Raw genomic sequence first — 27,683 nt, forward strand, 5'->3', positions numbered from 1 at the left:
ACAAAATGATCAACTTGTGTAGGCTGGTCTATATTAGAAGTCGAACAAATTGACCAGTATTGAGATTACATTTGGGCATTCTTCCTCGCAATGTATACTTTACTATCTGGATTATATAAATACATTTTCCAAAAGGACGAATACTGCATTTTAATCCTTGGATTGGATAACGCTGGTAAAACGGTAAATTTGGTTTAATCTCTTTGGGATGCTGTTATTGTTAGGGTTGTTATTTGGTATTCACTTATCCGTGTCGTTTTGAATTTGACTGTTTTTATTTACCTTGGTAAAGTTAAGGCCTTCGTTGATCGAAATGTTATTTTTCTTAAAATGAAGAAACAAGGGGCGCATTTGAATAGGGCTCAAATCTTCCCGTCCCCGTCAAACGTCGATAATCCAAGTCAAGTGAATTATCTCGATTTTATTTGTCTGTTAACCCGTATTGAGAAAAATAGTCTACGTATGTTCTGCAACTAATTGCATGAAATAGTAAGAACAACCACACTATTTTATTTTGTCAAGACATGGCCAAAACAGAATGTTTTTTCCAACTACTTGATAACTTGATGCAATTAGTTGCAACAGTTTGTAAATAGATGGACCGATTTTTTTTCCTCCAGTGTTTGGCGGAGACGGTATCTACCCTCAGCCTTCAGGTGGGGGGACGGGTCCTGAATGTTGTTTGTGCTTATGCTCCAAACAGCAGCTCAGAGTACTCACCCTTTTTGGAGTCTTTGGAGGGTTTGCTGGAGAGCGCACCCTCTGGTGACTCCCTCATTCTACTGGGGGACTTCAATGCTAACATGAGCAATTATAATGAGACCTGGAGGGACGTGATTGGGAGGAACCTGTCGTGGCGGCATTCTCCAAACCCACTGGTGGACACCAGTGGTGAGGGATGCCGTCAAGCTGAAGAAGGAGTCGGGCCTTTTAGGCCTGTTGGACTCCGGAGGCAGCTGACGGGCCCCGGCTGGCCAAGCGGAGTGCGGCTTTGGTGATCGCCGATGGCAAAAACTTGGGTGTGGGAGGAATTCGGTGAGGCCTTGGAAAATGACTTCCAGACGGCTTTGAGGAAATTCTGGTCCACCATCCGGCATCTCAGGAGGAGTGCACCATTAACACGGTGTACAGTGGGGATGGGGCGCTGCTGACTGAGGTGTGTTGGCGGGGGTAATGGTCCCCCTTTATAAGAATGGGGACTGGAGGGTTTGTTCCAAATACACTCCTCAGCCCACCCGAAAAGGTCTGTTCAGTTGTGCTGGAGAGGAGTGTCTGTCAGGAAGTTGAACCTCGGATTCAGGAGGAGCAGTGCGGTTTTCATCCCAGCTGTGGAAAAGCTTTACACCCTCAGCAGGATCCTCGAGGGTCCATGGGAGTTCGCCCAACCAGTCTTCATGTGCTGTGTGGACTTGAAAAAGGCATTCAACCGTGTACCTCGGGGAACTCTCTAAGGGGTGCTTCGAGAGTACGGGGTACCGGATTCCCTGATACGGACTGTTCGAACCCTGTACGACCGATGTCAGAGTTTGGTCCGCATTTCCAGTCGTAAGTACAACTCATTTCCGGTGAGGGTTGGACTCCGCCAAGGTTGCCCTTTGTCACCGATTCTGTTCATTACTCTTATGGACAGAATTTCTAGGTGCAGCCGTAGCGTTGAAGGGGTCCAATTTGGGGGTTTCATCACTGCTATTTGCAGATGATGTGATGCTGTTGGCCGCCACACATTGTGACCTCCAACTCTCACTGGAGCGGTTTGCAGCCGAGTGTGAAGCGGCTGGGATGATGATCATCACCTCCAAATCTGAGACCATGGTCCTCAGTCGGAAAAGGGTGGAGTGCCCTGGTCTAAGATGAGGTCCTGACCCAAGTAGAGGAGTTTAGGTATTTTGGGGTCTTGTTCACAAGCGAGGGAATGATGGAACAGGAGTTTAACATACGGATCGGTGGAGCGTCTGCTGTGTTGCAGACGCTGTACCGGTCTGTGGTAGTGAAGAAAGACCTGAGCCAAAAGGAGAAGCTCTCGATTTACCGGTCGATTTACTTTCCTACCCTCACCTATGGCCATGAGCTCTGTGTGTTGTGACCAAAAGAACGAGATCCTGGGTACAAGCGGCCAAAATGAGTTTCCTCCGTGGTGTGTCCGGGTTCTCCCTACGAGATAGGGTGAGATGCTCTGTCATCCAGGAGGGACTTAGCATCGAGCTGCTGCTGCTCCTCCGCTTTGGGAGGAGTCAGTTGAGGTGGTTCGGGCATCTTGTTCGGATGCCCCTGGTGAGGTGTTCCGAGCATGTCCCACCAGGAGGAGGCCCCGAGGGCCACCCAGGACACTATAGAGGGACTATGTTTCTCAGCACGCCTGGGGATCCTCCAGGAGGAGCTGGATGAAGTGGCAGGGGAGAAGGAAGTCTGGGCTTCCCTGCTAAGCTGCTGCCCCTGTGACCTGATCCAGGAATAGAGCAGTAGAAGATGGATGGATGGATAGATAGAAAATAGTTGGAACAAACATTATTTTTGTTGTATATTATATTTTAGGGTTGTCTCTAATCATGAATATGCATTGCTTTTGATAATTTGATACAATTAGTTGCAGTACTTTTTCTAAGTACAGTAGATTGGTTAAAAAAAAAAAAGGTATAGAACCGTATTATTATAATCATTGCTTTGTCAGGCCTGCGTGGGTTTTCTCCTGGTAGCCAGGTTTTCTCCCGCATTATGTTTTTTCTATGCATGTTAATGATATTCAACACACCAAATTCCCCTTTGGTTTGTTTGTTATTGTTGATGGTTGTTGTCTTTGTGTCCCCTGCGATTGGCTGGCAACCAGTTCAAGATGTATAATACAGCTAGGATAGGCTCCAGCAGGCCCGTTACCCACATTCACACTTTCAAACACATTTAAGGTCAATTTAGAATGTGTAATATACCTACCATTCATGTTTTTGACTTATTGGAGGAAACCCAAGTACCCCGAGAAAACCCACACAGGCATGGGGAGAACATGCAAACACCAGACAAGAAAGCCACAGCCAGAAGCGAACCACGACCACTGAAGTGTGAAGCAGATGTGCTAACCAGTCTGCCTCCATGTTTCCTTTTTAGCCACCAAAATGAGGTTAATTATTTACTGCGAAATGCCTGAGCAAGAAATAGGCTCACCAAGAAATAGTTGTTTTTGGACTAGTGCTTGGACTAGTGTTTTGGCTTAGTGCACGCCAAAAATATATTTTAGATATTTGACTGAAATTATTTCATTTTATTTATCTGTAAATCCCTCAATGTAGACTGTTGTTGTTGTATTTTTTGTCAACTTCTTACTATATGGTTTTGGAACATTTCTATTGAACTATGTGACTGTCATGATATAGTAGTCATGGAATATAAACGTTCTTGTGTAACTCCTGTAAGTGTGGTATGTGGTTTTCTAGACGTTTTTGGAACAAACCAAAACAAAGTTCAGCAAGAACTATAAGGGAATGAATCTGTCCAAGATCACAAGTACAGTTGGACTGAACAGTAAGTCAGTTTTGGCATGTTTGTGGGTATACTATAGCCTTGTTTATGTTGTGTTTGTAGATTTGTGCTAATTTGAATCTTTGACAGTTGGAACGATTGATGTGGGCAAGGCTCGTTTAATGTTCTGGGATCTGGGAGGACAAGAGGAACTTCAGTCTCTTTGGGACAAGGTAAGCATCATCCAGCACTAACAATCACCACTTGTGCTGGAATGTCTGTTAAAAGATTTATTTAAACATCAACAATGTAAAATAGGGTTGCCAAGATTAGTCAACAAGTCACTACAAAGTTCTCAATAGTCATTTTAATAGTCTACGAGTCATGTATGTATTTATTTATTTGATGTTTTGTTTTTCTGTCATAACCTCTCCCGCTGCTCCAGCTGTTCCTACTGGCCTATTTATGATGCACATGCTCAGTAGCAGTAATTGCGGTAAACAGATATAAACACCATGGCTAAAGCAATGACATGGATAATCGTTTAGCAAGTGAGTCCAAAGTTTATGGTGAAATTCACCAAAAAAATATACAAAACATTCGATGCAAACCTGCCTTTCATTGTTGAACAAGGATGCTCGACCTTCTTAAAATGAAGCGCGTCTGGAAGCTAACATTGCGAAGGTTACTGTGAGTGTTTGAGAAAAGAATTTATCACGCTGTGCTGTTTGAGAAGCTCAAATAATTTAGTGACTACTATGGATTAGAGTTGGCATGGAAACAATAAGAGCACACACGTCCGCTCATGGTTTCTCTCCATTCACACAATATTGTCCACTACCATGTTGTTGTGTCTATTAACTTGTAAATATGACGTTGGAACATTCAAACCTTGAATGGGAAGACATAGCCACCCCACCCAAAATACAAAACACGTACTGTACATTGGACCGCATGCTCCGTGGGGGGTTCAGTTTTGTGCAAGCATATGCATTGTGACCTGTGACAAATTTGAGGGAATCATCTGACATGTCTTATGTATGTAGTCCAAAATTGCAGCTGGGAGTTTTGTCCTATATCAAACCAATACTAGAATGTCTTTGCCCCCCTTGAATTTATCAAGCTTTTGTCACATTTCAGGCTTTAAACAAAGATAAACATTCTTTTTTGGAGGGGAAACAATCAACTAAGAGTGGACTTCACAATTGTGAAGTAGATTGAAATTTATTGGCTATTTTAAACTTAAAAAAAAAGCTGAAAAGTGGGGTGTGTAAAATTATTCAGCTGCCTTGTGTAATACTTTGTATGCCACCTTTTGCTGCAATTACACCTGCAAGTCCCTTTGAATATGTCTCGCTTTTGCACATCAGGAGACTGAAACTCTTCCCAATTCTTCCTTGCATAACAGCTTGAGCTCACTAAGTTTGGATGGAGAGTGTTTGTGAACATAAAGCAGTCTTCAGATCTTTCCACAGATTTTTGACCGGATTTGACTTGGCAATTTTAACACCAGGATATTTGTGAACCATTCCATTATTTGGCTGTATGTATTATTTTCCTGTTGGATGACAAATCTCCATTCAGTCCTTGCTGAAGAAAAACAGGCCCAAACCATGATGCTGCCTGCCACCACCATATTTGACAGTGGGGATGGTGTGTGTGTTCAGGGTGATGAGCCGCGTTGCTTTCAAAACAAACATATTGTTTCGCATTGTGGCCAAAAAGTTCTTTTTTGGTTTCATCTGACCAGAGCACCTTCTTCTACATGACTGTTGCATCTCCTTGGTGGCTTGAGGCAAACTTTAAACAAGACATTCTGTGGATACCATTGAGAAATAGCTTTCTTCTTGCCACTCTTCCTTAAAAGGCGGATTTGTGCAGTGTACGACTGACTGTTGTCAATATGGACAAATGCTCTCACTTCAGCTGTAGATCTCTGCAATTTTTCCAGAGGGATCATGGGCCTCTTGGTTGATGTCAGTCTTCTCCTTGTTCGAGATAAAGGTTTAGTGGGATGGCCGAGTCCTGGTAGATTTGTAGTGGTCTGATGCATCGTCCATTTCAATATGATTGCTTACACAGTACTTCTTGAGATGTTTAAAGCTTGGAAAAACTTTTTGTGTCCAAATCCGGCTTGTAGTTATTTCACAACAATTTCTCAGACCTGCATAGTGTGTTGGTCTTCATGGCACTCTCTGCACTTTAAACAGAACCCTGAGCCGGTGCATTTAAACGGAAACTTGATTACACAGGTGCATTTTATTTATCATCATGAACAGAAGATCATTCAGAAATCTCCATTGAATGAAATGGGGTTAGTTTTCTGCACTGAAAGTAATGGGGTGGAATACTACTGCACTCCCCACTTATCTTTTTTTTTTTGTTTAAAAATTTTAAATTATCCAATAAATTTCATTCTACTTGACAATTGTATCCCACTATTTGTTGATTGTTGACAAAAAATTCAATTGTATGTCATTGTTTGAAGCCTGAAATGTGGCAAAAAGTTGAAAAGTTCAAAGGGGGCCAAATACTTTCGCAAGGCACCATATAGCAGCAGGAATGATAGATGCTAGTGTTTTTTTTTTTTTAAACTCACGTTCGACGTTTAAATTTCCCTGACTTCCGTTTATTCGTAACTTCTTTGCGCTGCATATCGAAATAGCGAGTCAAAAATATATAATGCATGCAGAGGAAAAAATTAAAAAGAAGGCGGCGCCAAGGGTTCACCAGCGCTTGGCTCCTCACTAATACCGTTGCATGTTTTTCGTTTAAATTTCCCTGACATTCATTTCTTCGTAACTTTATATATATATATATATATATATATATATATATATATATATATATATATATATATATATATATATACACACACACATACACATACATATATATATTTAACACCGACATACAAACAAGGAGTTCAAAGAGACATTCCCATTCATTTAACAATGTTTGTTTTACATTTAGTATTATGCAGAGTCCCATGGAGTTATTTATGTGATAGACTCAACTGATGAAGAACGTCTATCAGAATCAAAGGAAGCCTTTGGTAAGTTACCTGCCACAAAGACTTGTGTTTCCTGCCAGTCAGAGCACACATATATTTTTATGTATGTGTGCTCTGACGGATATAAAAAAATATATGTGTGACATATATAAAAATATATGTGTGCTGTTCATTTAGCGATTGGTAATGGGCTCTATGCACGCATATTTTCTGAATCTGGCTGAAGGTGGTTTGAATGTTTCGGTTGTGATTCTTGTATGTCGCAATAGTATCAAGCCTTAAATACTGTATACGTACTTGTAATGTGCTAAAATTACTTCAGGTGACCATAAATTAAGTATTGACCTATTAATGTTGTTTAATTTGTGTGACAAGTTAACATGCCATACCACTCGGGGGCAATGCTACTTTGACGCTTATAGGGTGCTCTGGGAATCGGTAAGTTCAGTGGTTGGTGTGAATGTCATGGTAAAAAGTCTTGTTAACTGAAGTTGCGCCTCTCACCGTGTGTCTGGCTCGCCCTCTTCATGATGTCCTTCAAAATTGGACTAGCCACAAAACATCTATCCAGCTATCACGTTGAGCGCTAAATGGTAATCTCATGAGGGTTATGTTTCGCTGAAGCCTGACTCAGCAAAGTGAATAAAAGAGCCAAACAGGCATTTACTGACATCAAAATGAACTTGAGAGCCAACAAAGCCAAATCCGTATCAGGAGACAGTACAGAGTAACACCTGTTCCTCCCATCAACTTTGCCGCCTCCCTCGGGATGTGGAAAAAATTCTGCCATAGGTGGGAGTTGAAACTCCTTCTGACAGGGGGACTCTGCCAGATGATCCCAGCAGACCCTCACGATACGTTTGGGTCTCCCAGGTCTGACTGGCATCCTCCCCCCACATTGAAGCCAACACACCACCAGGTGTTGATCAGTTGACAGCGCCCCTCGCTCCACCCAGTGTCTCAAAGATGTGGCCACAAATCCGATGAAACGACCACAAAGTCAATCATCAAACTGCGGCCTAGGGTGCCCTGGTGCCCAGTGCACATATAAATCAACGCTGGTGTTTTTTTTAGTTAGCATATACTGCTTTTTCCTCCTAAGTTGATTTCATTACTTTCTGCACTTAAAAAGAAAAGGCTTGGTGCCCAAAAAGATGGAAAATTGCATATAACTATTTCTTTTTGTATGAATAGATTGTCAGATAGTATTAGTCCAACTCTGCTTAGTTAATAGTTTTGCTTTCATGTTAAGTCCATCGAGCAAGTTACGTTGTAATTCTGACAAAAAAAAAAATGCATACCGTGTTTTCCGCACTATAAGGTGCACCTAAAAGCCTTATTTAAAAAAAAAAAAAGCTGATGGTACCCCTTATAATCAGGTGCGCCTTATATATGGATCTATATTGAGATTGGGATTTGTAAATGGGGAATGAACTGATAAAGTAAGCTTTACCTGTTCACAGTTGAACAAGGTTGGTCATATTGACATTGAGTTATTATGCGATTATTATTGTTATTACTTTGAGTATTACTATATTGTGATTGAAAAGGTTTTAAAATATGCCATTAAGTGAGGGTGCGTCTTATAATCGTGGTGCGCCTTATATATGGAAAAAGTTTTAGAATGTCATTAATTGAGGGTGCGCCTTATAATCCTGTGTGCCTTTTAGTGTGGAAAATACGGTAATTGAAAGTCTGTCCATTTTAATTAGTAATTTCTCTTCTCATTTCAGAGAAAATGATCAGCAATGATGTGTTGGAAGGTGTCCCGCTCCTGGTGCTGGCCAACAAACAGGATGTACTGGTACTGTAGAAGTCTGTTCAGTTAAATCCATTAATGCATTGTCAAATCAAAGAACTGGAATTGTAATTGAAATTGTGCAAATTCAAATGATACCCGAGCCTACGCGTGAGTCCCACAGGCCATTAAAGCCTGACTAAATGTCTTCATTTAACAGCTTCCATCACCACTAATGTTCACCTACAGGTTGAGGCATTTCAGCTTTGACAGGCACATACCACGACAATGAATACACAGACGCTTGTTGATAATACAACACTGCTAATGCCTACAGTACAGTAGAACCCCAGACAGCGACCCCGACCCACTTTGAAATGTATTTGCGACAATGGAGGGCTCATATGCAGTGATCAGCAAACCTCAATGATATTGCTAATGAAACCCCTTTTGCCTATGTGTAGTGAAGTTCCCTAGCACAGTGGTCCCCAACCCCCGGCCCGCGGACCAGTACTGGTCCGTGGATCAACTGGTACCGAGCCGCGTGGGCTGCACCCGAAATAATGTTTTGAAGATGATTTAGTTTAATGGTACGTGCACACCGAACGGGAACGAGGCGAAAAAGCGGAGAGTTTTGTATTGTAGTCAATGGAGTTCGCGTGACTGGGCGCGAATGCACGTCGGGCAACTCGATGGACGCGTATAGAACGACGCGAATGGCCGCGCGCGGTCATGAGAAGCGAAATTTCGCCTTTTGCGTGAAGTTATTTATTTTTTTTTATTTTTTACTTTTTCCGCGTTTCGCGTTGCGACAGCCAATCATCTTCGGGAACATTCAACGGCTCACGCAGGGGGCAGGAATGAATGATTGCGGCCGCTTTGCGGTCACCGGGAGTGATCCAACACGGCCAGCTGAGCTTTCAATACAAAACGGAGCCAAGCAACAGCACTCATCTGGCTTGTAGAAAGGCGGAAGCGAGAACTTGGGACAACTGGTATGTGCAGCGCGTTTACTTCACTTAACCGCTGTTGAACCGTAGTTACTGTGCTAAGCTAACGATAGCGCAGCATTGTAAGCACAATATTTAGCACGGTCTCGGCCACTCGATTGCGACATTGAAACTTTTATTTTTTGGCAGGCGAGTATTGCCGCAAAGAATAAAGGTGCTGTCGTTGAAAGTATTGGCTCTGTCACATCCCAGAAAAGTGAAAGTTCTCAGCAATGCTCTTCTTTCCGGATCTACCGTAACTTGCCCAGCAAGCTTTTTCATCACAAGATGGCGGTGCGTGTAGACGCAGCGGCCACTCGCACTTCCGACAATGCGTTGTTTTGTTCGTCAACCAAGTGTTTGTCTGAAAGTTTTTCCGGTCGGTTTACGCCAAAATACGTGTACAGTCGACGGGTCTTCTTCCAAACCGGAGAAGCAACATTTGCCAACTTTTAAACACGGAACTGGAGAACTCGCTAAGGGAATTGGGACTGCTACGCCGGCCTGCTAATTCACCGGACTCGCCTGCTGCCCCTCCCCCGGAAAGGAGGCGCCGGAAGCGGTGCGCCAGGGCGAGGAAGCGGGGCAAGCGCGGAGGTATTCGAGCTAGGCTAGAGGCTAACCCAACTTGCCCGGCCATACCATCTATTCTTTTGGCGAACGTTCGTTCACTGGACAACAAAATGGACGATATCCGACTTCTGAGATCAGCAAACCGAAAAGTGACTGACTGTTGTGTATGTTTTCACGGAAATCAGGCTAAATAGTAACATTCCGGACTCCGCTATACATCAAGAGCAGCTAACATGCTACAGATCCGACAGGGCTCTCGCAGAGGGGGGGAAATCGCACGGTGGCGGTGTGTGTGTTTACATCCGCGAAGCGTGGTGCCGGGATGCCACTGTAGTATACAAACACTGCTCACCTCTGGCGGAATTCATGATCGTGAAGTGTCGCCCCTTCTACTTGCCAAGGGAGATAAGTTCAATACTGCTGGTCGCTACCTATATCCCCCCAACTAACAACAGCAACAGAAGTGCGGCACTGAACGAACTGTACCAGGCTATCAGTGAACAACAAACAGCGCAACTAGACGGCTTCATCATCCTCGCGGGGGATTTCAACCATGCTGATCTCAAAACTGTTCTCCCGATGTTTCATCAACAAATCCACTTTGCAACAAGAGGACATAACATTTTGGACTGTGTTTACACTCAGCACAAAGGAGCGTACAAAGCCACCCCCCTCCCCCACATCTGCGCCTCTGACCACCTCACTATTATGCTAATGCCTGCATACAGACCATGAGTGAAAGCCATCAAACCTGCTCTGAAAGAAGTAAGGGTGTGGCCACAGGAGGCGACCTCAGCCCTACAGGACTGCTTTGAGTCAACAGACTAGGACATTTTTAAGGAAGCAGCCACCTACAACGGCATCACAGATATTGAGGAGTACACAGACACGGTGACCTCCTACATCACCAAATGCATGGACGACGTGACCCACATCAAGAGGATCACCACACGGGCCAAGCAGAAGCCATGGCTAACAGGAGATGTCCACAGGCTGTTGAGGGCCAGACAAGGCCTTCAAAGCTGGGGAGAAATCAGCCCTGAGAACAGCGAGAGCCAACCTGTCCCGTGGCATCAGGAAAGCCAAACAAGAATACACAAACAAGATAACTTCTCACTTCAAGGACAGCAAGAATGCACACAGCCTATGGCAGGGCATTCAGGCTATCACAGACTACAAACCTGCACCACAAAGCTGTGAGAGCAACATCACTCTGCTCAACAACCTAAACAGTTTCTTTGCACGCTTTGAGGAACAGAACACCACCTGCCTACAGAAAACACCACCACCTCCGCACAACCAGCCTCTGTGCCTGTCTGCTGCCAGCATGAGGAGGACACTCTCCATCAACACCCGGAAAGCAGCAGGTCCAGACAACATCCCTGGCAGGGTGCTGAAAGACTGTGCAGAGGAGCTGAAAGATGTTTTTACAGACATCTTTAACACCTCCCTGAGGCAAGCCATTGTGCCATCAGGCTTCAAAGCTGCCACCATCATACCTGTGCCACAGAAATCCTCCCCATCCTGCTTCAATGATTATCGTCCGGTGGCACTGACACCCATCATCATGAAGTGCTTTGAACGACTAGTCCTGTCACACATAAAATCCATCCTGCCCCCCAGCCTGGACCCGTATCAGTTCGCCTACAGGGCAAAGCGATCCACAGACGACGCAATCTGCTCTGCCCTCCACCCGGCACTCACCCACCTGGACAAGAAAGACTCATATGTGAGAATGCTGTTCATAGACTTCAGCTCACCGTTCAACACCATAATACCCAAACAACTCACCTGCAAACTGGGCCTCAGCACCTCACTCTGCAACTGGCTGCTGGATTTCCTCAGCCAGAGGCCTCAGGTGGTGCGAGTTGGCAGCAACATCTCAGGCAGGATCACCCTGAGCACGGGGGCCCCACAAGGCTGTGTGCTCAGCCCCCTCCTCTTCACCCTACTAACACACGACTGCACAGCAACCCACAGCTCCAACCACCTCGTGAAGTTTGCTGACGACACAACACTGGTGGGTCTCATCTCCAACGGCGACGAGACCCACTACAGGAAAGAAGTGGAGCTTCTGACCGGATGGTGTAAAGACAACAACCTCCTGCTAAACATCAGCAAGACCAAAGAGATGGTCGTCAGCTTTCAGAGAGGCCGCACCCAACACCCCCCACTGACCATCGATGGTGCTGCAGTGGAGAGGGTGAGCAGCACCAAGTTCCTGGGGGTACACATCAGCGATGAGCTCTCCTGGACCACCAACACTGCATCTCTGGCCAAGAAAGCACAGCGGCGTCTCTACTTCCTGCGCAAACTGAAGCGGGCAAGTGCCGCGCCACCCATCATGACCACATTCTACAGAGAAACCATCGAAAGCATCCTCACCAGCTGCATCACCGTGTGGGGCGGGAGCTGCACCGACTACAACAGGAAGGCTCTACAACGCATCGTGAGGACAGCTCAGAGGATTATTGGTACTCCGCTCCCCCCCCTGCAAGACCTGTACACCACCCACCTCGGCCGCAAAGCCGTCACGATTGTCACCGATACAAGCCACCCTGCACACAGTCTGTTCAGCCTCCTGCCCTCCGGAAAGGGGTACAGGAGCCTCCGCTCCCGCACCACCCGACTCAGGAACAGCTTCATCCACCAGGCCGTGAGACTGCTGAACTCTCCCACCCGTGAAACTGCTGAACTCTCTCTCGCCACTCCTCTCTCTCTCACATTCAGCCCCAGCCAGAAGAAACACCTAGCTGGCCCCCCACCTAAACTCAAACTTTACTCATGCACTTGCAAAATTTGCACAGACTTGCCATGTTTTTTTATAATCATACTTCTATTGCACTAGCGATTACACTTAGAACTATAACAACTACCTCAAATGCACACAACTGGGACAACCACAGCCAGAGTTGTCCTGCTTTGTCTCGTACTGTTGGATTGTCCTGTCATATGCTGCTACTTATGTCTTGTCTTGGGGTACTCTTGCCATACCTGGATTTTCGTATTTAGTTTTTAGTTTTAGTTGTTAGTTTAGCAACACTAGGCAAAGTAGATCAAACATACTGCACTTTACATTACTATAGATAAGTATCTAGCTTTTAGGTTTGTCTTGTCTTGCGCACCTGCACTTTGTTATTGTACATGTAAAACGCAGAGGATAGTGAGAAACGCAATTTCGATTCCTTTGTATGTTAAGCACATGTGAAGAAATTGACAATAAACTTGACTTTGACTTTGAAGCTTGCTCCACTCCCCTCCCCTCTCCTCGCACGACAAAAAAGTGGACAAAAAGTACAACAGTGACAGAAAGCCCTGCGAATGAGTGTAGCGATTCGGCGAATGACTCGGCATTCGGTGTGCACGTAGCATAACAGTTTGTGATGTTTTTTTGTTTTGTCCGCAATATGAATCTAAGGCATCTACCGGTCCGCGGTGATCAAAAGGTTGGGGACCATTGCCCTAGCAGACCTATGGAGTTGTCTGTGGGAGCACTCTCAATCACCCACCTGCAAGGATTCCAAAAAGGTTGGGTTCTCTGAACTGCTATTTGGTGCAGGCATAGTTCTCCATGTACAAGTCGACCTCATGTACACGTCCAGAATCTCCGACCTTCCCGCTTGTGCAATTGTGCAGACGTCTTCGTTACTCTTCCTTGGGTATTCATCTTCGGATCGATCCAATATGTTTAAAATGGAGGTCTACGGAGATGACTTGATGATCATCTTACTTGGGATGTTCTTTACCCAAGTGATGACTGTTGTGAGATCAGAGCGTTGCAAGTTTGCCCTTTGCTGATTCTCCTCGCACCTGCTCACAAAGAGGCAATAAGGCGTCGCTTGACGAAAGTGCATTTGAGAGTGCAAACACGCTAAAACGTATGCTTACTATATTGAATTAGAGGTTTGCTGTATATAAAATCATTTTAAGCCTTGTAAATGATCGGATGTGACTTATTTTGCATTCAAATTCGTGTTATTCAAACACAGATATGTGGAAAATAATTGGTCTTTTTTGAGTTATGCAGGTATAAGTCGACCCCCGCGGTACTGGGGTTGAAAATGGGGAGGGGGGGGCTCGACTTGTACACAGAGAAATACGGTAATAGGAAGGACCCATCCCCCTACACTTAGCTGCAGGTAGGTTACCTTCTCATGCACCCAGGGGAAACCTGATGTACAGGCTCTGAGCCAGGAGCCCATAAGTATACTCAAACCTGCTTGGCATTTCCCACTGTGGCCAAAGCAGTGTGTGGAGGTTAGTCGACTAGCTCTAATCGGTACTTAACGACCTCGCTCACTAGCTCGGGTTCCTTCCCCGCCAGAGTGGTGACCTTCAACTTCCACAGATTCTTCTGATGGGGTTGGATAATGTTAACATATCGTGTGTTCGTCACAAATGATCTGGTCCCTCACCGAGGACCTGTGGTGACCCTGTTGGGGGATTTAGTTCCAGACAACTTACGTCCTAAGGTCTTTAGGACCACAAACCCCACCATCATGATCAGTCGACAGCCGAAGGAGGCGCAGATGATCATTTTTCATAAATAGTAATTTGGGTTAAATTTGCGTTTACTATATCAACAAAATATTTAAATCCATTAGTGAGGAAAAAATTGCATCAGCTGAAATGCAGCTGCCTGAATCATCCCTTATTCAGTTAACACTTGCCATTTTGTACCAGGTTTTGTTGCAATCGAATTGTGTCTAAAGTCTGTTTCTTCATCAGAACTGTTTGTCCGTGCCTGATATTAAAACAGCCTTCAGTGATTGTGCACCCAAGATTGGCAAGCGAGATTGTTTAGTTCAGCCGTGCACTGCCCTCACTGGGTGGGTAAGACGCTAAAGTAAATCCTCTTATTTTCTTCAAAAATGATCTTTGAGCTCAATTCCATCTATCTTTCTCTTGCAGGGATGGAGTAAATGAAGGTATCGAATGGATGGTGAAGTGTGTGATCAGGAACATTCACAGGCCACCCAGACAAAAGGACATCACATAAAAAAAGCATTACGTCTCCTTACGCTAATTTTGGAGTTACGCTCCAAGAACATTCCTTGCAAATCTTGGAGCTGGAAACTCTGCCCTCTTGTATGAGCCCTGACTTTGAATGGCTGGATTATTTTCTGGTTTAGGAATTATAAAACAGAGTGACTGATACGAGGATATTCAACTGTTAGCTGGACACCTTTACCCACATTAGTCAGATTTTTTATGTGGCTGTGTTAATCTTAAACATTCCCAATTATCCTTTGCTTCATTAGAGTGAACCACTGTTTTATCAGATTCAACTGTAGGGTAGAAAAGTCCTGCAAATTTGGTCAAATTGATTTTTTTTTTCCACATATCTTTACCATTGGACAATCCTATTGTACAAGTAGCTGTTTTTTCCAAATGCAAAAGTCTCAGCGGTTTAAATTTCACATCTGTCCCCAATACTGTTTGTTTCTGCCCGACACCACAAGGAAGAAAACAGATGGCCAAATCCACTGAGTGGACATTTGTTTAAATTGGAATACTTATTTGAGTTCGTTCCCCAGCAGATTGAATTTGTCTATGTTTTGTGTGTTTGGGTTCTCAGACATGAAGAAAAAGCACAAACCCATACAGTTTGTTTGGTGTAATGTTAAAACTACTTTTGAATTTTCTGTCATTGCATTGTGTTTGTTTTCTACTAAAGCTTATCAAGTTGTAGAAATGTTTCTCAGAATTTGGACATTATCACTCTCTAGGAGGTGTAATGTGGAGAAAGGACACTCAACAGTACTAAGTAGTAGAAGCATTTTAGAAATAAAAGGCCTTCGGGGACACATGATGGACAATGAGCAATTAACGACAAAATGATATGCTGGTGTGGAACTATTGAATGTTTCCATATAAATTCATTATACATTCATATATACCATTGAGATGGGCAGTTCATTAGTACCGACAGACTGTAACAGGCTGACATTTGGCGGACAGATCGCAGAATGCTGAAAACATTTTAAAAACGACAGCCTAAGCCTGACAAAACAGTATATAACAGACCCACGTTCTGCAGACGGGGTGCGGAATCTTGAAAACGTTTTAAAAACAGCGGAGGAAAGATACTATTTAAATCCCTTGTTATAATTGTCACAACCTGTCATTTCAACAATTTATCACATCATCCAGTTTTCCAGATTTCTGAAAAAGAAACAACCATAGAGCTCGGAAGTACAAACACAGTCTATATATCATATACTGTATATCAAGGCCACGGCCTGAATCAAAACTCAAGACCTCTGCATGTGAGGCGGATGTGACAACCAGTTTTCCACTTTGCTGCCCTTAACCTATCATTTTAATATTTTTGTTTTTGTCAAATACTCCTGAGATCACACTTTGCTGCCTTGGACTTTGAGTTCTGTTGTATTGTTTTTATCACAATTTTATTTTTATTTATTTATCGTGTTTATCGGAATATTTGAATATTGTATTGTCATGAGTAAGTACAGACAACAGGAGGCTCCAAAAGTCTTGGAAAAAAATTCACAATGAATGTCTCAAACTATTAAAGATATAAAAACACGTCTGAAATATTAAGAAAGCATTTAATATCCAGTTTTACATTTAATGCTCAAAAATGTTCAATGTGGGTACCGATGGTCACACAGCACAAATCATAGTCAAATTTGTGCCACAAATTCAGACGCAAAACACCTGAACGCCATTACTGGATCTAAAAAAAATATGGCCATTACTGGATCTGAAAAAAATATGAACAAATCATTAGCATAAAAAAAAAAGGATATGGCTTTAAAATTGCAAACGTTGTGAATGTTATTGGGAAGTAATTCATGTCTTTTTTTTTTTTTTTTTTTATCAATTGCAATGACCGCTGTGATGAACATACAGATGGGCCTAAGAGTTGCCTTCCAAAAACAGGGATGTCAGGACGACCTTAAAATGGGACAAAACAATTGGCCTAGCAAAATTAATCGGTCAGAACCACAAAGCTTAAAACTGGAACTGTTCTGGTTAACCTGGAATTTAGAGTGAACAATTCTCTCACTTTGTCCATTTGGTGATAAAGTTTAATTTCAATCCAACTGTTAGGACCACAACGTTCAAATATTTAAATTCATAAATCAAGGTTCACCAACACGTTTGTAATTGTACGGCTAATTCTTTTTATTTATCTATTTGAGTTTTTTGGGGGATGCGTTTGTTTACATTGTGTAACTGCACACACTGAGTTAAGTGTAGTTGCCTGTGTTGCTGTGGAAAACTGGAGCCAGTGAGAAGTCTACTCTTTGGAGCTTTCACCTACGTTTCAATGTTCTCGCCCCCAACTCCTCCAAAGTATTATTTTACATCATTTATGCATTTCTGCGCATTCCTTGCTCACCCCAGCAGAGAAACATGACTTGAGAGAGAACTTATAACAACAAAAGAACCTCGCCTACCTGCTTCGTACGTCCCATACTTCCCGTGCAAGAGTAAATACAACCTTATCTGCGTTTTGAGCTTTCGTTTTGATCCCGGTGTTGACCAAGTAAGCAACAAATGATTCTTTTATTACTTACAACTACTTTTAACTGTAGAAAATGCCATAGTGGGGAAAATGTGTATTTGGGAGCACACGGCCACACCATAAACGTCAGTCGTAAATAATTCTCCCGGGTGAGGAAGTACTGTTATGAATACTGATTTCCCACCGGCACATTTGATGGGAGGAATGAGTGTTAGTGTCAGTAAAACGCCAGTTTTTAGCCGCTTTTTCACTCTGCTGGGATAGTCCAGCATCTGCAAAGATGAGCGGTCAAGATGATGGAGAAATGGATAGTTTGTGGCTGCCTGGCATTGAACAACGTCATGAAGGGGGCGAGACAGCCACACGTTATTGATTAGAAATATTGGTACCATAAAACACATTTAACAAGGAATGAAGTTTAATTGAATATACATGCATAAAGTTTAAAATATGATTTAAGCCCCCTTTCAAGACTGCTGTTGAACTGTAATTAGGAGAGGCTTTTGTTGCCTTGAAAATTGAATAAAAATGATCAGTACAAGTCACCATGAATGATAAAAGAATGGAATTGCACAAGGTTAATTCTCCCTTCACATTCAATCACATATTTGATTTTTTTGTTTACTGTTTTTTTTTTTTCCCCGTAGAGTGTTAAGTAGTTGTAATAAGCCATGTTAAACATTGCTATTAAGTTGCTTTGTCATGAGTGTGTCTTGATGTGATGTCTTTGAAAATGAAAGAACAAAGCAGAGAAACAAAGGCGCTCAAATCAAAGGGGAGAGTGACGGACTGCCCCCTCTTACAACTGTTTCTGGCAGCCTGCTCAAATCGTGTTCTTTTTTATTACGTACGCTTCTCCCATTCTTACTTGCTATAATGGTATGCTACCCAAGGTGCATTTTTTAACCATCTAGACTAAACAAAGCTCAAAGCTTAGGTCAGCTGAGCAAATGGCAACCTTAGATGGCCAATGGTGGCTTCGCTTTTACTGACAGCGTGTACAGAGCATTGTACTGTAGGTATACTGTATACAAATGGAGTGTGTATATTTATATTTCCATGCATTATGAAGAGCATCTTGGTCATCGGTTCACTACACGCGTGATATCATTAATCTATAATTAATAAGAATGAAAGTAAATTACACTATCTGATTCATGCGTAGTTTAGTGTGTTTTGTTTATTTGGAGAGTTGAGTCAACTAACATTAGCAAAGAAACCGACTCTTTTGAACGCCTCTTCACTGCGTTCGCGTAAAACTGCTTTTGTCAAGATATCTCAGGTGCAGTCTACACACGTGTTGGCCAATACATGTAAATTGTTATTTGTTCAGTTCTTAAAAAAAATAAATAAAACGTTTCGTTATTTTTAAACTTCAGTCTCAAAATGAAGCAACGTGTGACACGATACTTCCCATGGCAGGAATCCCGCGCACGTCATAAAACGTATACAGTATTTTAGAAGACAATATTTAATGTCCCGCCCCTTAAACGCTTGAAGTATGACATCAATTACAATCTATCATAAATCCGAGTACAGATTTCACGAGGCACAACGTGCCAGGATAAGCTGCAATAGAAGATGATGTATGGAAGAATTTTTATTTTTATTTGTATTTTTTTTTTCAGAGCGATTCTGCTGAATTGCTCTTTTTAGTGAACGTCCCCGAATGAACTGTTCGCTTTAATGTGCCAAAATACCCGTCACTTCATTATGGGGTCTATATTCCAATAATGGAAACGTACCTAAATTGTGAATTCACGTCATTAAGAGAGTTAAGATAAACATGACGCCGACATGGCAGACTTCAAAACGTAATGCTTTTATTTTTACAGGCTGGAAACGGGAAGTCTTTTGAAATGTGTCAACATTGACTGTGGTTGTCCTCTCCAGCATTCAGTTAGTTTCACTCCTGTTAGCGACTTCTCAAAACACCCGTAATTGGTGACATTGGTCCTATCGTAGGCGAAACCATGCGGACAACTTCTTTTGTGATGTTTCAATCTACAGATTCGCGATGAGCACTGCTGACAACAACTGGCGGAGACGCACGAGGAGCTCGCGAGCCGGCTACAAGCTAACGGGAAGCCAAGGCGGCGAGTCCGCCGTGCTACGATGCCTGAGCGAGGACAACGCAGGGCAGGATCATGACATGGAGGATATTCGCTTCTTCAAGCACAGCGACTTGGAGAGAAAGGTCATGGCCCCGCGTTACAGCCTGCTCCGCGAAGTCGGGAGGGGCACGTATGGTGTCGTGTACGAGGCGGTAGCCCGGAGGTCTGGGACCAGGGTAGCCGTGAAGAAGCTTCGGTGCGACGCGCCGGAAAACGTCGAGCTCGCCCTCCAAGAGTTCTGGGCGCTAACAAGTTTGGAGAAACGCCACCAAAATGTGGTCCAACTGGAAGAATGTGTGTTACAAAGGAACGGAATGGCCCAAAAAATGAGCCATGGTAACAAACGGTCAAAACAATATCTCCGGCTTGTGGAAACCTCCCTCAAAGGTAAGGAAGCGTCTTTCCCTACGGTAGTGAACGTTAGCTTTTTTTTTGTGCCGAGTCACGATATAGACGTACTTTTAAGCGACGTAGGCAATGACTTTTCAGTTGCCGGACTGCATGTTTCTCTCTCCAACACGATGATTAGTTCCAACAGCAAGCTCTGCAAGAAATAGATCATGAACCCGATGACTTGAAGCATGTGTGTTGGAGAGAGAAACATCGAAAACATGGGCGATATCGTCGGGTGTCGTTTTTGTTTTTTTTAACACCTTTAGGTGAAGTCCATCCCGGGTTAGAATGGGAGTCAACTTTTACTATAATCACGGGATTGCGATGTCATGGGTTAAACAAGTTGACTGGATTGGGCGCAGGGTTTTGAAGTAGGAAGGGGGGGAAAAAAAACCTCGGGACAGATGCGCAGGCAGTTGTAGTGTAAAGTTATGGGCAGAACACTGGGAGCAGTACAGGACAGAAGTTGTTTACTGCAGGACAGGACATGCCAGAATAAATTATATACACAATAGTCTGGGTCAACCGGATTTTATTTACTGTTGGAGTGAGATGGGATGGGGGTGAAAATCAACAACTGTGTCGCCCTCTATATACAGGTCCTTCTAATTTTTTTTTTTTTTTTTTTTAAAGAAATAAGCATATTCCTAATTCCCTGAGGAGGATTGTGGGGAAGGGCCTGTTCCAGAGCTTAGGGGACCTGTGCCACCGAGCAGGCGTGCTCATTAAAATGGGCTACATGTGCCGCATTCCCCAGGTCAAACTACCTTTGAACCAGAACCAGCAGCAGAAGTGCTACAGAGAAGCAGCACTGTACTGTTGCCCAGTAGTCCCAGAGTCTCGTTTTTGGAAGAAAGCATATTTGGCATGCTATTCAGAAATCAAGGTGGCAAAATCTGGAGGAAGAGTGGGGAGAAGGAAATGCCAAAATACATGAAGTCCAGCGTCAAGTACCCACAGACAGTAGGGCAGGGTCAGTGCAGCTAGCTATCAGGAGGTTTTGGAGCACTTCATGCTTTCATCTGCTTAAAAGCTTTATGGAGATGAAGATTTCATTTTTGAGCACAACCTGTTCACATTGCCAAAATCACAGGTAAATGGTTTACTGACCATTGGTATTACTGTTCTCAATTGGCCTGCCAAATCTCCTGACCTTAACCCCATAGACAATCCGTTGAATATTGTGAAAAGGAAGTTGAGAGACACCAGACCCAACACCGTGGTTGAGTTTAAGGCCACTATGGAAGCATCCTGAGCCTCCATAACATCTCAGCAGTGCCACAGGATGACATGCCACCAGGCCACGCCGCATTCAAGCTGTCATTTCTGCAAAAGGATCCCCGACCAAATATTGAGTGCATAACCAAACATCATTAAGTGAAGGTCGATTTTTGTTTTTTTTGGTCTTAAAAAGTTTTTTATTGGTCGGTTGAAATATGCAAAAAAAAAAAATTGTTGTAGTGTTTTTGTTTTGTTTTTCTTTGCCCAAATGATCAACATTAAAACAAAGGCTTGAACTACTTCAGTTGGGTGTAATGAATCTTAAGATATATGAAAGTCGAATGTCTTATCAGTACATTCCAGAAAATAGCAAACTTTATCACAATACGCAAATTTTTCAAGAAGGACCGTTACAGTGTACAGAGGCTTGCAGGGTGCAGTATGGTAAAATGCAATACCTTCTGATTATCAGGGTGTCTCAAGGCCCTTGCTGCGAAACCACAACGCAATCCTTACATGCAGATGTTTGTCGTGGTAATTTTCCATGACAATAAAATCAGCGCTCCTTAACGGACGTCGCCTGTGTGTTGCAGGGGAGAGAGTGCTGATGCCTCCAGAGATGCCATGTTACTTGTGGTTTGTCATGGAGTTCTGCGAAGGAGGCGACCTCAACCAATTTATCCTGTCTCGGCGACCTGATTCGCATACCAACAACAGCTTCATGCTACAGCTTACTCGTGCTGTGGCTTTTTTACACGAGAACAAGATTGTACACAGAGACCTCAAACCAGACAATATTCTGATCTCTGAGAGATCGGGCTCTCCTGTCCTCAAGGTTGCAGATTTTGGCCTCAGCAAAGTTTGTGCAGGTTTAGGAAACGTCATTAAGGGCAAAGAAGTTGAGGACAAACACACAAACGTTAACGTCAACAAGTTTTGGTTGTCATCGGCATGTGGCTCTGACTTCTACATGGCTCCCGAAGTGTGGGAGGGTCACTATACCGCCAAGGCCGACATATTTGCTCTTGGCATCATCATTTGGGCCATGCTGGAGAGAATCACTTTTATTGATGCCGAGTCCAAGCGGGAGCTCCTTGGGACCTATGTGAGACAAGGAGCGGACATTGTACCAGTGGGTGAGGCGCTGCTAGAAAATCCAAAGATGGTACTGAACATCCCCCAGAAACGCAGGTCCTGCATGTCCGATCAAGTAAGGAAGCTGTTGCTGGACATGCTTGCCGTCAACCCTCAGGACCGACCAGATGCCTTTGAGCTACAAACAAGAATGGACCAGGCTATGTGTCCTGCGTGACTTTCCATCCTGATCAGTTCTCAGGTAAACATACCCATGACATCTTGGACCTCTTATTTGACCTTCCTTCACTATTTTTTGGCCTGCATTGAAATATTCACTAAAAGATTAACACGGGACTCGAATCCCTTGAGGTGAGATCCCTCACAAGATGAGATTGACGTGTAACATACATTTTCCATGTTTCACACCTGATTCAAATGATCAACTCATCAGCCTGATGACGATCCTGATCATTTGAATCAGGTGTGTCAGGGAAAGAAACCCGGAAAACATAGAGATCTTCTCCAGAGTGTTTAGGTTAGGCTGTCAATGGGCGACACTGTCTTTCAGCTCTCTCAAAAGATTTTCTATTGAATTCAGGTCTGGAGACTGGCTGGGCCACTCCCGGACCTCGAGACGCTTCCTTGGGAGCCACTCCTTAGTTGCCCATGGCTGTGTGCTTGAAAGACCTAGCCATGACCCAGCTTCACCCCAACCCATCTTGTAAACTATTATTAATAGCAATTGTACAGTGAAAATTAGCATTAGTTTACCTTGTCATTATTGTGACAGGGATCTTGTTGACAAGATTTCCAACTGTGGCTGAACCCACTGTGGAAAGCGGCAGCATATCTTCCATGGATGAAATAGTTCGCCACGAATCTCCCAACCTTTTGAGGTCAAAACGGCCAATCCCCTGAGCGAGAGGGGGCAATCCTCCGCGTGTCTTCTTTTTGCTAACTTCGCGTTACTATGCCGCCGCTCCTATTTGGTGAAGTGGACAGCGTGCACAAAGTGCATCGAAACTATTATGTTTGTCTTGTCTTCATCTCTGATGAACCGGAAGTAATGGGCGTCTGTCCATCCTTTGTACGGAAGTTTCTCCTTTATAAAGTCATTGTTTATTAGTCAAGTATGAGCCTGTGGACGGCATGCATCTTACTACTAACAAACAAGCTCGTTGATAAGCAAGAGCTCATTGCCTGCTTGAATGTGGCATGGCACTTGAGCGATACGGATCAAAGATGATCCGCTGCACCGCTAGTGGTATGATATGGCAAAGATCAATATAGAGAATCACCTGTGTCTAAATCTTAATTGTTCTGCCTCAGATATTCCTATTTATATCTCACATTTCAGAAAAATGTACATTAATATTTGTTTAGCTTTCATTCTCTTTTTTTGTACTGCATGTTTGTGCTCATTTAATTACAAAGCAACATGTGTGTGTGTGTTCTTGCAGACATGCATCTTTGCCTGGAGCTGCTACTGAAGTGTCCCTGTGTTATGTGATGACTCTGAAGATAAAAGGAATAAAGCGGTTGTATATACGGGTTTCATGCTTTCATTTGTGGATTTAAAACTTGATGGCCTTAAGCGCAAAAGCGAAACTTGATTTGCAATATTTGTTTTGCCTTGATTGTACCAATAAAAGAAGAAAACATTTATCTGCTGCTTTTTGTGGGTACCTGGAAAAACATCAGTCTTTCTCTGTCAAAGAATATCGCATAAAAGTCACGGTACAAACTAAGATGTCAACCACGTGGTCACCTAGTACTTGTAATTATTATCTTCGCCCCTCTATTCACTTTGATTATAATTCGGGATGTTCAATACCACATTTTGTTAGGCCGGTACGAGTACTCAGTTCTCAGTCTTTTTTTTTCTTTTGTGATCATCTAATTCCCTGATGGTAAAACAACTGCAAGCGGGTGGCCAATGCTGGAATCAGCTGCCTCACGGGTACAAAAACTTTGAAAGAAAATTAGCACATCCCTAATTGTTATTGTATCACTGCTTCTCGCTCACTCACGAGATTTGAGTTTTTTTGTCTCACCGTTTGCACACAGACCTGTCCTGAATGTCAAACATCTTTTTCCCTATGATGTTTTACACACACACTTGAAAGTTCATGCTGCATTGCTCCAATCGACATTAGTCCAATAAGTCTAGGATTTTATTCAATGTGTGATTTCATGTGTGAATTCAACTTTTTTTTTTTTTTCCTGCCCTTGGCTTCCAGAATTGGTGATCCTTCAACATTGCAACCGACTCACTGTAGCATATTTATTTAAGACATTCTATTAGAGCAACAGCGTATTAAGTTATAATGAGTCGTTATTTTATGTTATGTTAACTTGACTCTTCTAGATATTAAATGGTGAAAACTAAAAATAGTCTAGGTTTGAACAATTGCACGGCAGTGTTGCACCCTCTTGGAAAGAAAGGTTTACGAAAGGTTTTTGAATGGACTTTTCTCTCGTCTGGAGAGGGTTAGGGTTAGCAAGACTTTGACCGCAGATTGAACTAGTCGATCACTTTAGATCCTACAGGCCAGAACACATCAAAGCCCGGTCAGTCAGATCCGGCCGCCACATCGTTTTATGGGGCCTGCCAAATCTTATTTGACTTCCAAGTTTGGCTAAAGTACCCAACTTGCAAGTTGTCCTGAAAAAAATGTTTTTGTTCCCTATCTGTCTCTCGAACAGTTTTTACCGGCCTATGATTTCAGAACGAGCTAAGTGTGTGACAAACACACTTCAAAATTATTCCTGCCTTTAGACAAACTAGAACTAGAATGCGACCCATGCTAAAAATCAGTTTGACACCCCCACTTTACAGTGACGCCTATAGCACCTACAGTGCCTTCCTTGTAAATGTTGCACGTAAAGATTTGACTCGGTGATAGCGCAGGGCCTTTTATTCAATAACACAAGACGAATGGTCTTGATCTAAAGGTTGACTAGTTACTGCTAAGCGATTATTTTCAACTCTTACCAGTCAACGTGCACTACCTCATGTTTTTGTGCACCTGTTTTTCCATCTCCTAAGCCTTTAATTTTTACCACCAGCAAGTACATTCCTCAGCCAAAAAGGCAGCTTTGCAGCAATGTGTTCCTCAGTTTACAAACTTACAGATCCTGGTTGAAGTGTTTTTGTTAGATTTTTGTTTGTTATATTTGTCCCGTATGTGCTAATTTAGCTTTTTCCACTTAAAAAAAAATACAGGATTTAAATGATTAGCTCAGATCTGTTTTTATTCCCCCCAAAACAAAGTTTTGAAGCAAATCCATTGTAATATGGCCTATGTGATGTCAGCCATTTGTTATGAGCATCAAGGTTGACCTACAAGAGCGCAGGTGTCAAAACTCCAGTACGGAAGAGCGGGTATCATGCATGTTTTCCGGTTCTCACCCCAACACACCTGATTCAAACAATTAGCTTACTAGCAAGCCCTGCAACAGCTTGAAAACTACCCTGTGTTATGTTTGAATCGGGTGAGAGTGAAGGTTAAAAAAAACAAGCAGGACTGGAGTTCCACCCCTGTGTATAGGAGGATTGTTTTCGGAACCAGGTGTACTCTATGCATTTCTCACTTTGGCAAAAAATTGAACGAGTTGACTCAACACACTTGTGCTGATGGTTGTATTAAGCCTTACTCAAATAGTACTGTGTTTTTCAGTGCCTCAGATCTACCTGTTAGTAAAGCTAATGGTAAGGCGCTTCCTTTGTTTCAATAAAATTTGTGGAGAAAAAAAGTGCAGTTCTTTGTATTTTTTTTACACTGCATGCGGAAGTTGTGCAACTTTTTCTTATACTGCATGAGTAAAATGAAGGGGGTGGTATCTTCACAAGGAGTAAATGTGCAAAAAAACAAAAGTAAAAAAAAAAACATGGGCCAAGCACTTCAAATGTTTTTGTGAAATAACAAGTGACTCATGAGGTGCATGGCCATTTCTTAGTGCTGGGTATTATCCTAACATTGTGATTATGTTGTGATACAGCAAAGGCATTTTCCGCTACGTATTGTGATATATTGGTCAATGTTTGTTTAAAAAAAAAAAAAAACTAAGACATATACTGTACAGTACATTAACAATCAGTGAAAAAACTAGGAAATTATTAATAAGACAAATTTATTCTTTTTCAGAAGCCACACATCACTAGGCAGCACTGAGTACATTAACTATTCCTTTTCAAAAGGAGCAGCATGTCGACATTATTTGATTGCAAGCATGCCTTTTACTGTGTTTGTATGTCCCCAGCAGATGAGAGTACTCTTATCAAATGACACTGTGGCGGCATGAATACAGAGGTTGCACTTTGCAACACGTGCCAGCATTCAAATAGAGTGAAATTTCGAGATGTAGTCACTGTGCATTTTTTTTCTTCGTACTACAAAAATTACTTAGCATATAATAAAACAAAATAAAGCTTGAAATCTCAAAATTCCCATTTGAACGAAACCAACATGAGCTTCTACTGCTCGTTAATATACTTTTGCACTTCTCAGGCACATATACAGGAGCTCACGACGGACCACTTGAATTGGAGAAGGAAGCCCAAAATATGATTACAACGGCTGAAACGAACAAAATGCTATCTTCGTTTCGTCGTTTTTTTTTTTTCCTGCTGTCTGCCCTCCTCTGCAGCCACTTTTGCTTTGGAACATGGCCTCACTCGATGACGAAAATCATAATACATCAGCCACCGAGCGTGTGCATGGAACTGAATGGCCTATTGCAATACGTGTATTGTGTCACTTTGTACTGCAATATTATCAATGTTATCGGCCAGCACTATGGCAGTTCTACTGTCCACACCTCTTCCTGTCCTTTTCTTCCATTTGCACTAACTAGTCAAGTTTTTAAGGCAAGTGTCAGTGTTTGAAAACATGGTAGTTTGACATGTCATCTTGGAATTTTAGCTGGGTAAATTATACTTAACCTGTAGACAACAAAGGATGAGGAGAAAAATCAAGTTGAAGCATACTTCTAATTTAGGGGTGCTTTTTGAGCCACATTTTCTATCAGCACAAAACTGTTCTCCTTTTAAGGTATTTTTATTTCAGTATGGGGGGTATTCCTAACGGTTGGGTAGACTAACACGCTTTGAAATGAACTGGTGGTTAGCAATCCTCCATAACACCAATAAATTCAGTCTCACAGTTATGTCCGATGCTGAGAGAGTATGTAAAATAGTCATTGCACTTTTGTAACTTTTGTTTAGCCTACAACATTTCTAGTAAAGACAAAAAATAGCCAGCGTTCTGGTTTGTCCGCCCCCCCATTGCCATCAGCCTTCATTTTATAAATGTCATCCAACTTATTTTCACTTTCTGACACCTTATCAGGTACTTTATGTGTTATTTTTGAAATTATGAAATCACTAATATGATGAATGAAAGATTTGATGACTAGGTGTTTTAAAATGGAGCTGTTCACATGGAGGCACAGTGGACCTGAGCTGGAGCATGATCACCTCACCACCACCTCTTCAATCTGCGGAAACTCAGGACTGCTACGATCCCTCCACAGCTCATGGTAATGCTAAATTGCAAAGTGCTAAATTATTTGCACCTGGTGATGATTGGGTTGATTGAACGGAATGCAGGCTGATAGG

General features: G+C 42.8%; 2 protein-coding genes across 6 annotated transcripts in view; both read left to right on the forward strand.

Annotated features, from left to right (window-relative positions):
• Nucleotides 1-16,313, forward strand: part of arfrp1 (ARF related protein 1) — a 16,454-nt gene extending 141 nt beyond the window's left edge. Inside the window, exons 1-7 of one of the 2 annotated variants that reach the window (XM_088424116.1) lie at nucleotides 1-183; nucleotides 3,426-3,513; nucleotides 3,601-3,683; nucleotides 6,424-6,505; nucleotides 8,197-8,267; nucleotides 14,492-14,596; nucleotides 14,675-16,313. The exon at nucleotides 1-183 is cut by the window's left edge and continues 141 nt beyond it. In XM_088424116.1, the coding sequence (XP_088280242.1) occupies nucleotides 91-183; nucleotides 3,426-3,513; nucleotides 3,601-3,683; nucleotides 6,424-6,505; nucleotides 8,197-8,267; nucleotides 14,492-14,596; nucleotides 14,675-14,689 (537 nt within the window). In that variant the 5' untranslated portion in view covers nucleotides 1-90 and the 3' untranslated portion in view covers nucleotides 14,690-16,313. The remainder of the gene's footprint in view (nucleotides 184-3,425; nucleotides 3,514-3,600; nucleotides 3,684-6,423; nucleotides 6,506-8,196; nucleotides 8,268-14,491; nucleotides 14,597-14,674) is intronic. The other variant, XM_088424115.1, reaches the window with a different exon arrangement.
• Nucleotides 16,314-18,130: 1,817 nt separating this feature from the next.
• On the forward strand, nucleotides 18,131-23,728 carry LOC148417694 (serine/threonine-protein kinase 35-like). Of its 4 annotated transcripts, none has more exons than XM_088424113.1 (4): nucleotides 18,131-18,273; nucleotides 19,269-19,759; nucleotides 21,580-22,322; nucleotides 23,524-23,728. In XM_088424113.1, the coding sequence occupies exons 2-3, from the start codon at nucleotides 19,276-19,278 to the stop codon at nucleotides 22,296-22,298; spliced, it is 1,203 nt and encodes a 400-aa protein (XP_088280239.1). In that variant the 5' UTR covers nucleotides 18,131-18,273; nucleotides 19,269-19,275; the 3' UTR covers nucleotides 22,299-22,322; nucleotides 23,524-23,728. The 4 variants fall into 4 exon arrangements, with proteins under 4 accessions (XP_088280239.1, XP_088280237.1, XP_088280240.1 ...); XM_088424111.1 differs by lacking the exon at nucleotides 18,131-18,273 and adding an exon at nucleotides 18,799-18,844; XM_088424114.1 differs by lacking the exon at nucleotides 18,131-18,273 and adding an exon at nucleotides 19,057-19,072.
• Nucleotides 23,729-27,683: the final 3,955 nt, after the last annotated feature.

Source organism: Hippichthys cyanospilos, chromosome 9, assembly GCF_059441005.1.
Source record: "Hippichthys cyanospilos isolate Australia breed blue-spotted pipefish chromosome 9, RoL_Hcya_1.0, whole genome shotgun sequence".
Classification (NCBI taxonomy): Eukaryota; Metazoa; Chordata; class Actinopteri; order Syngnathiformes; family Syngnathidae; genus Hippichthys; species Hippichthys cyanospilos.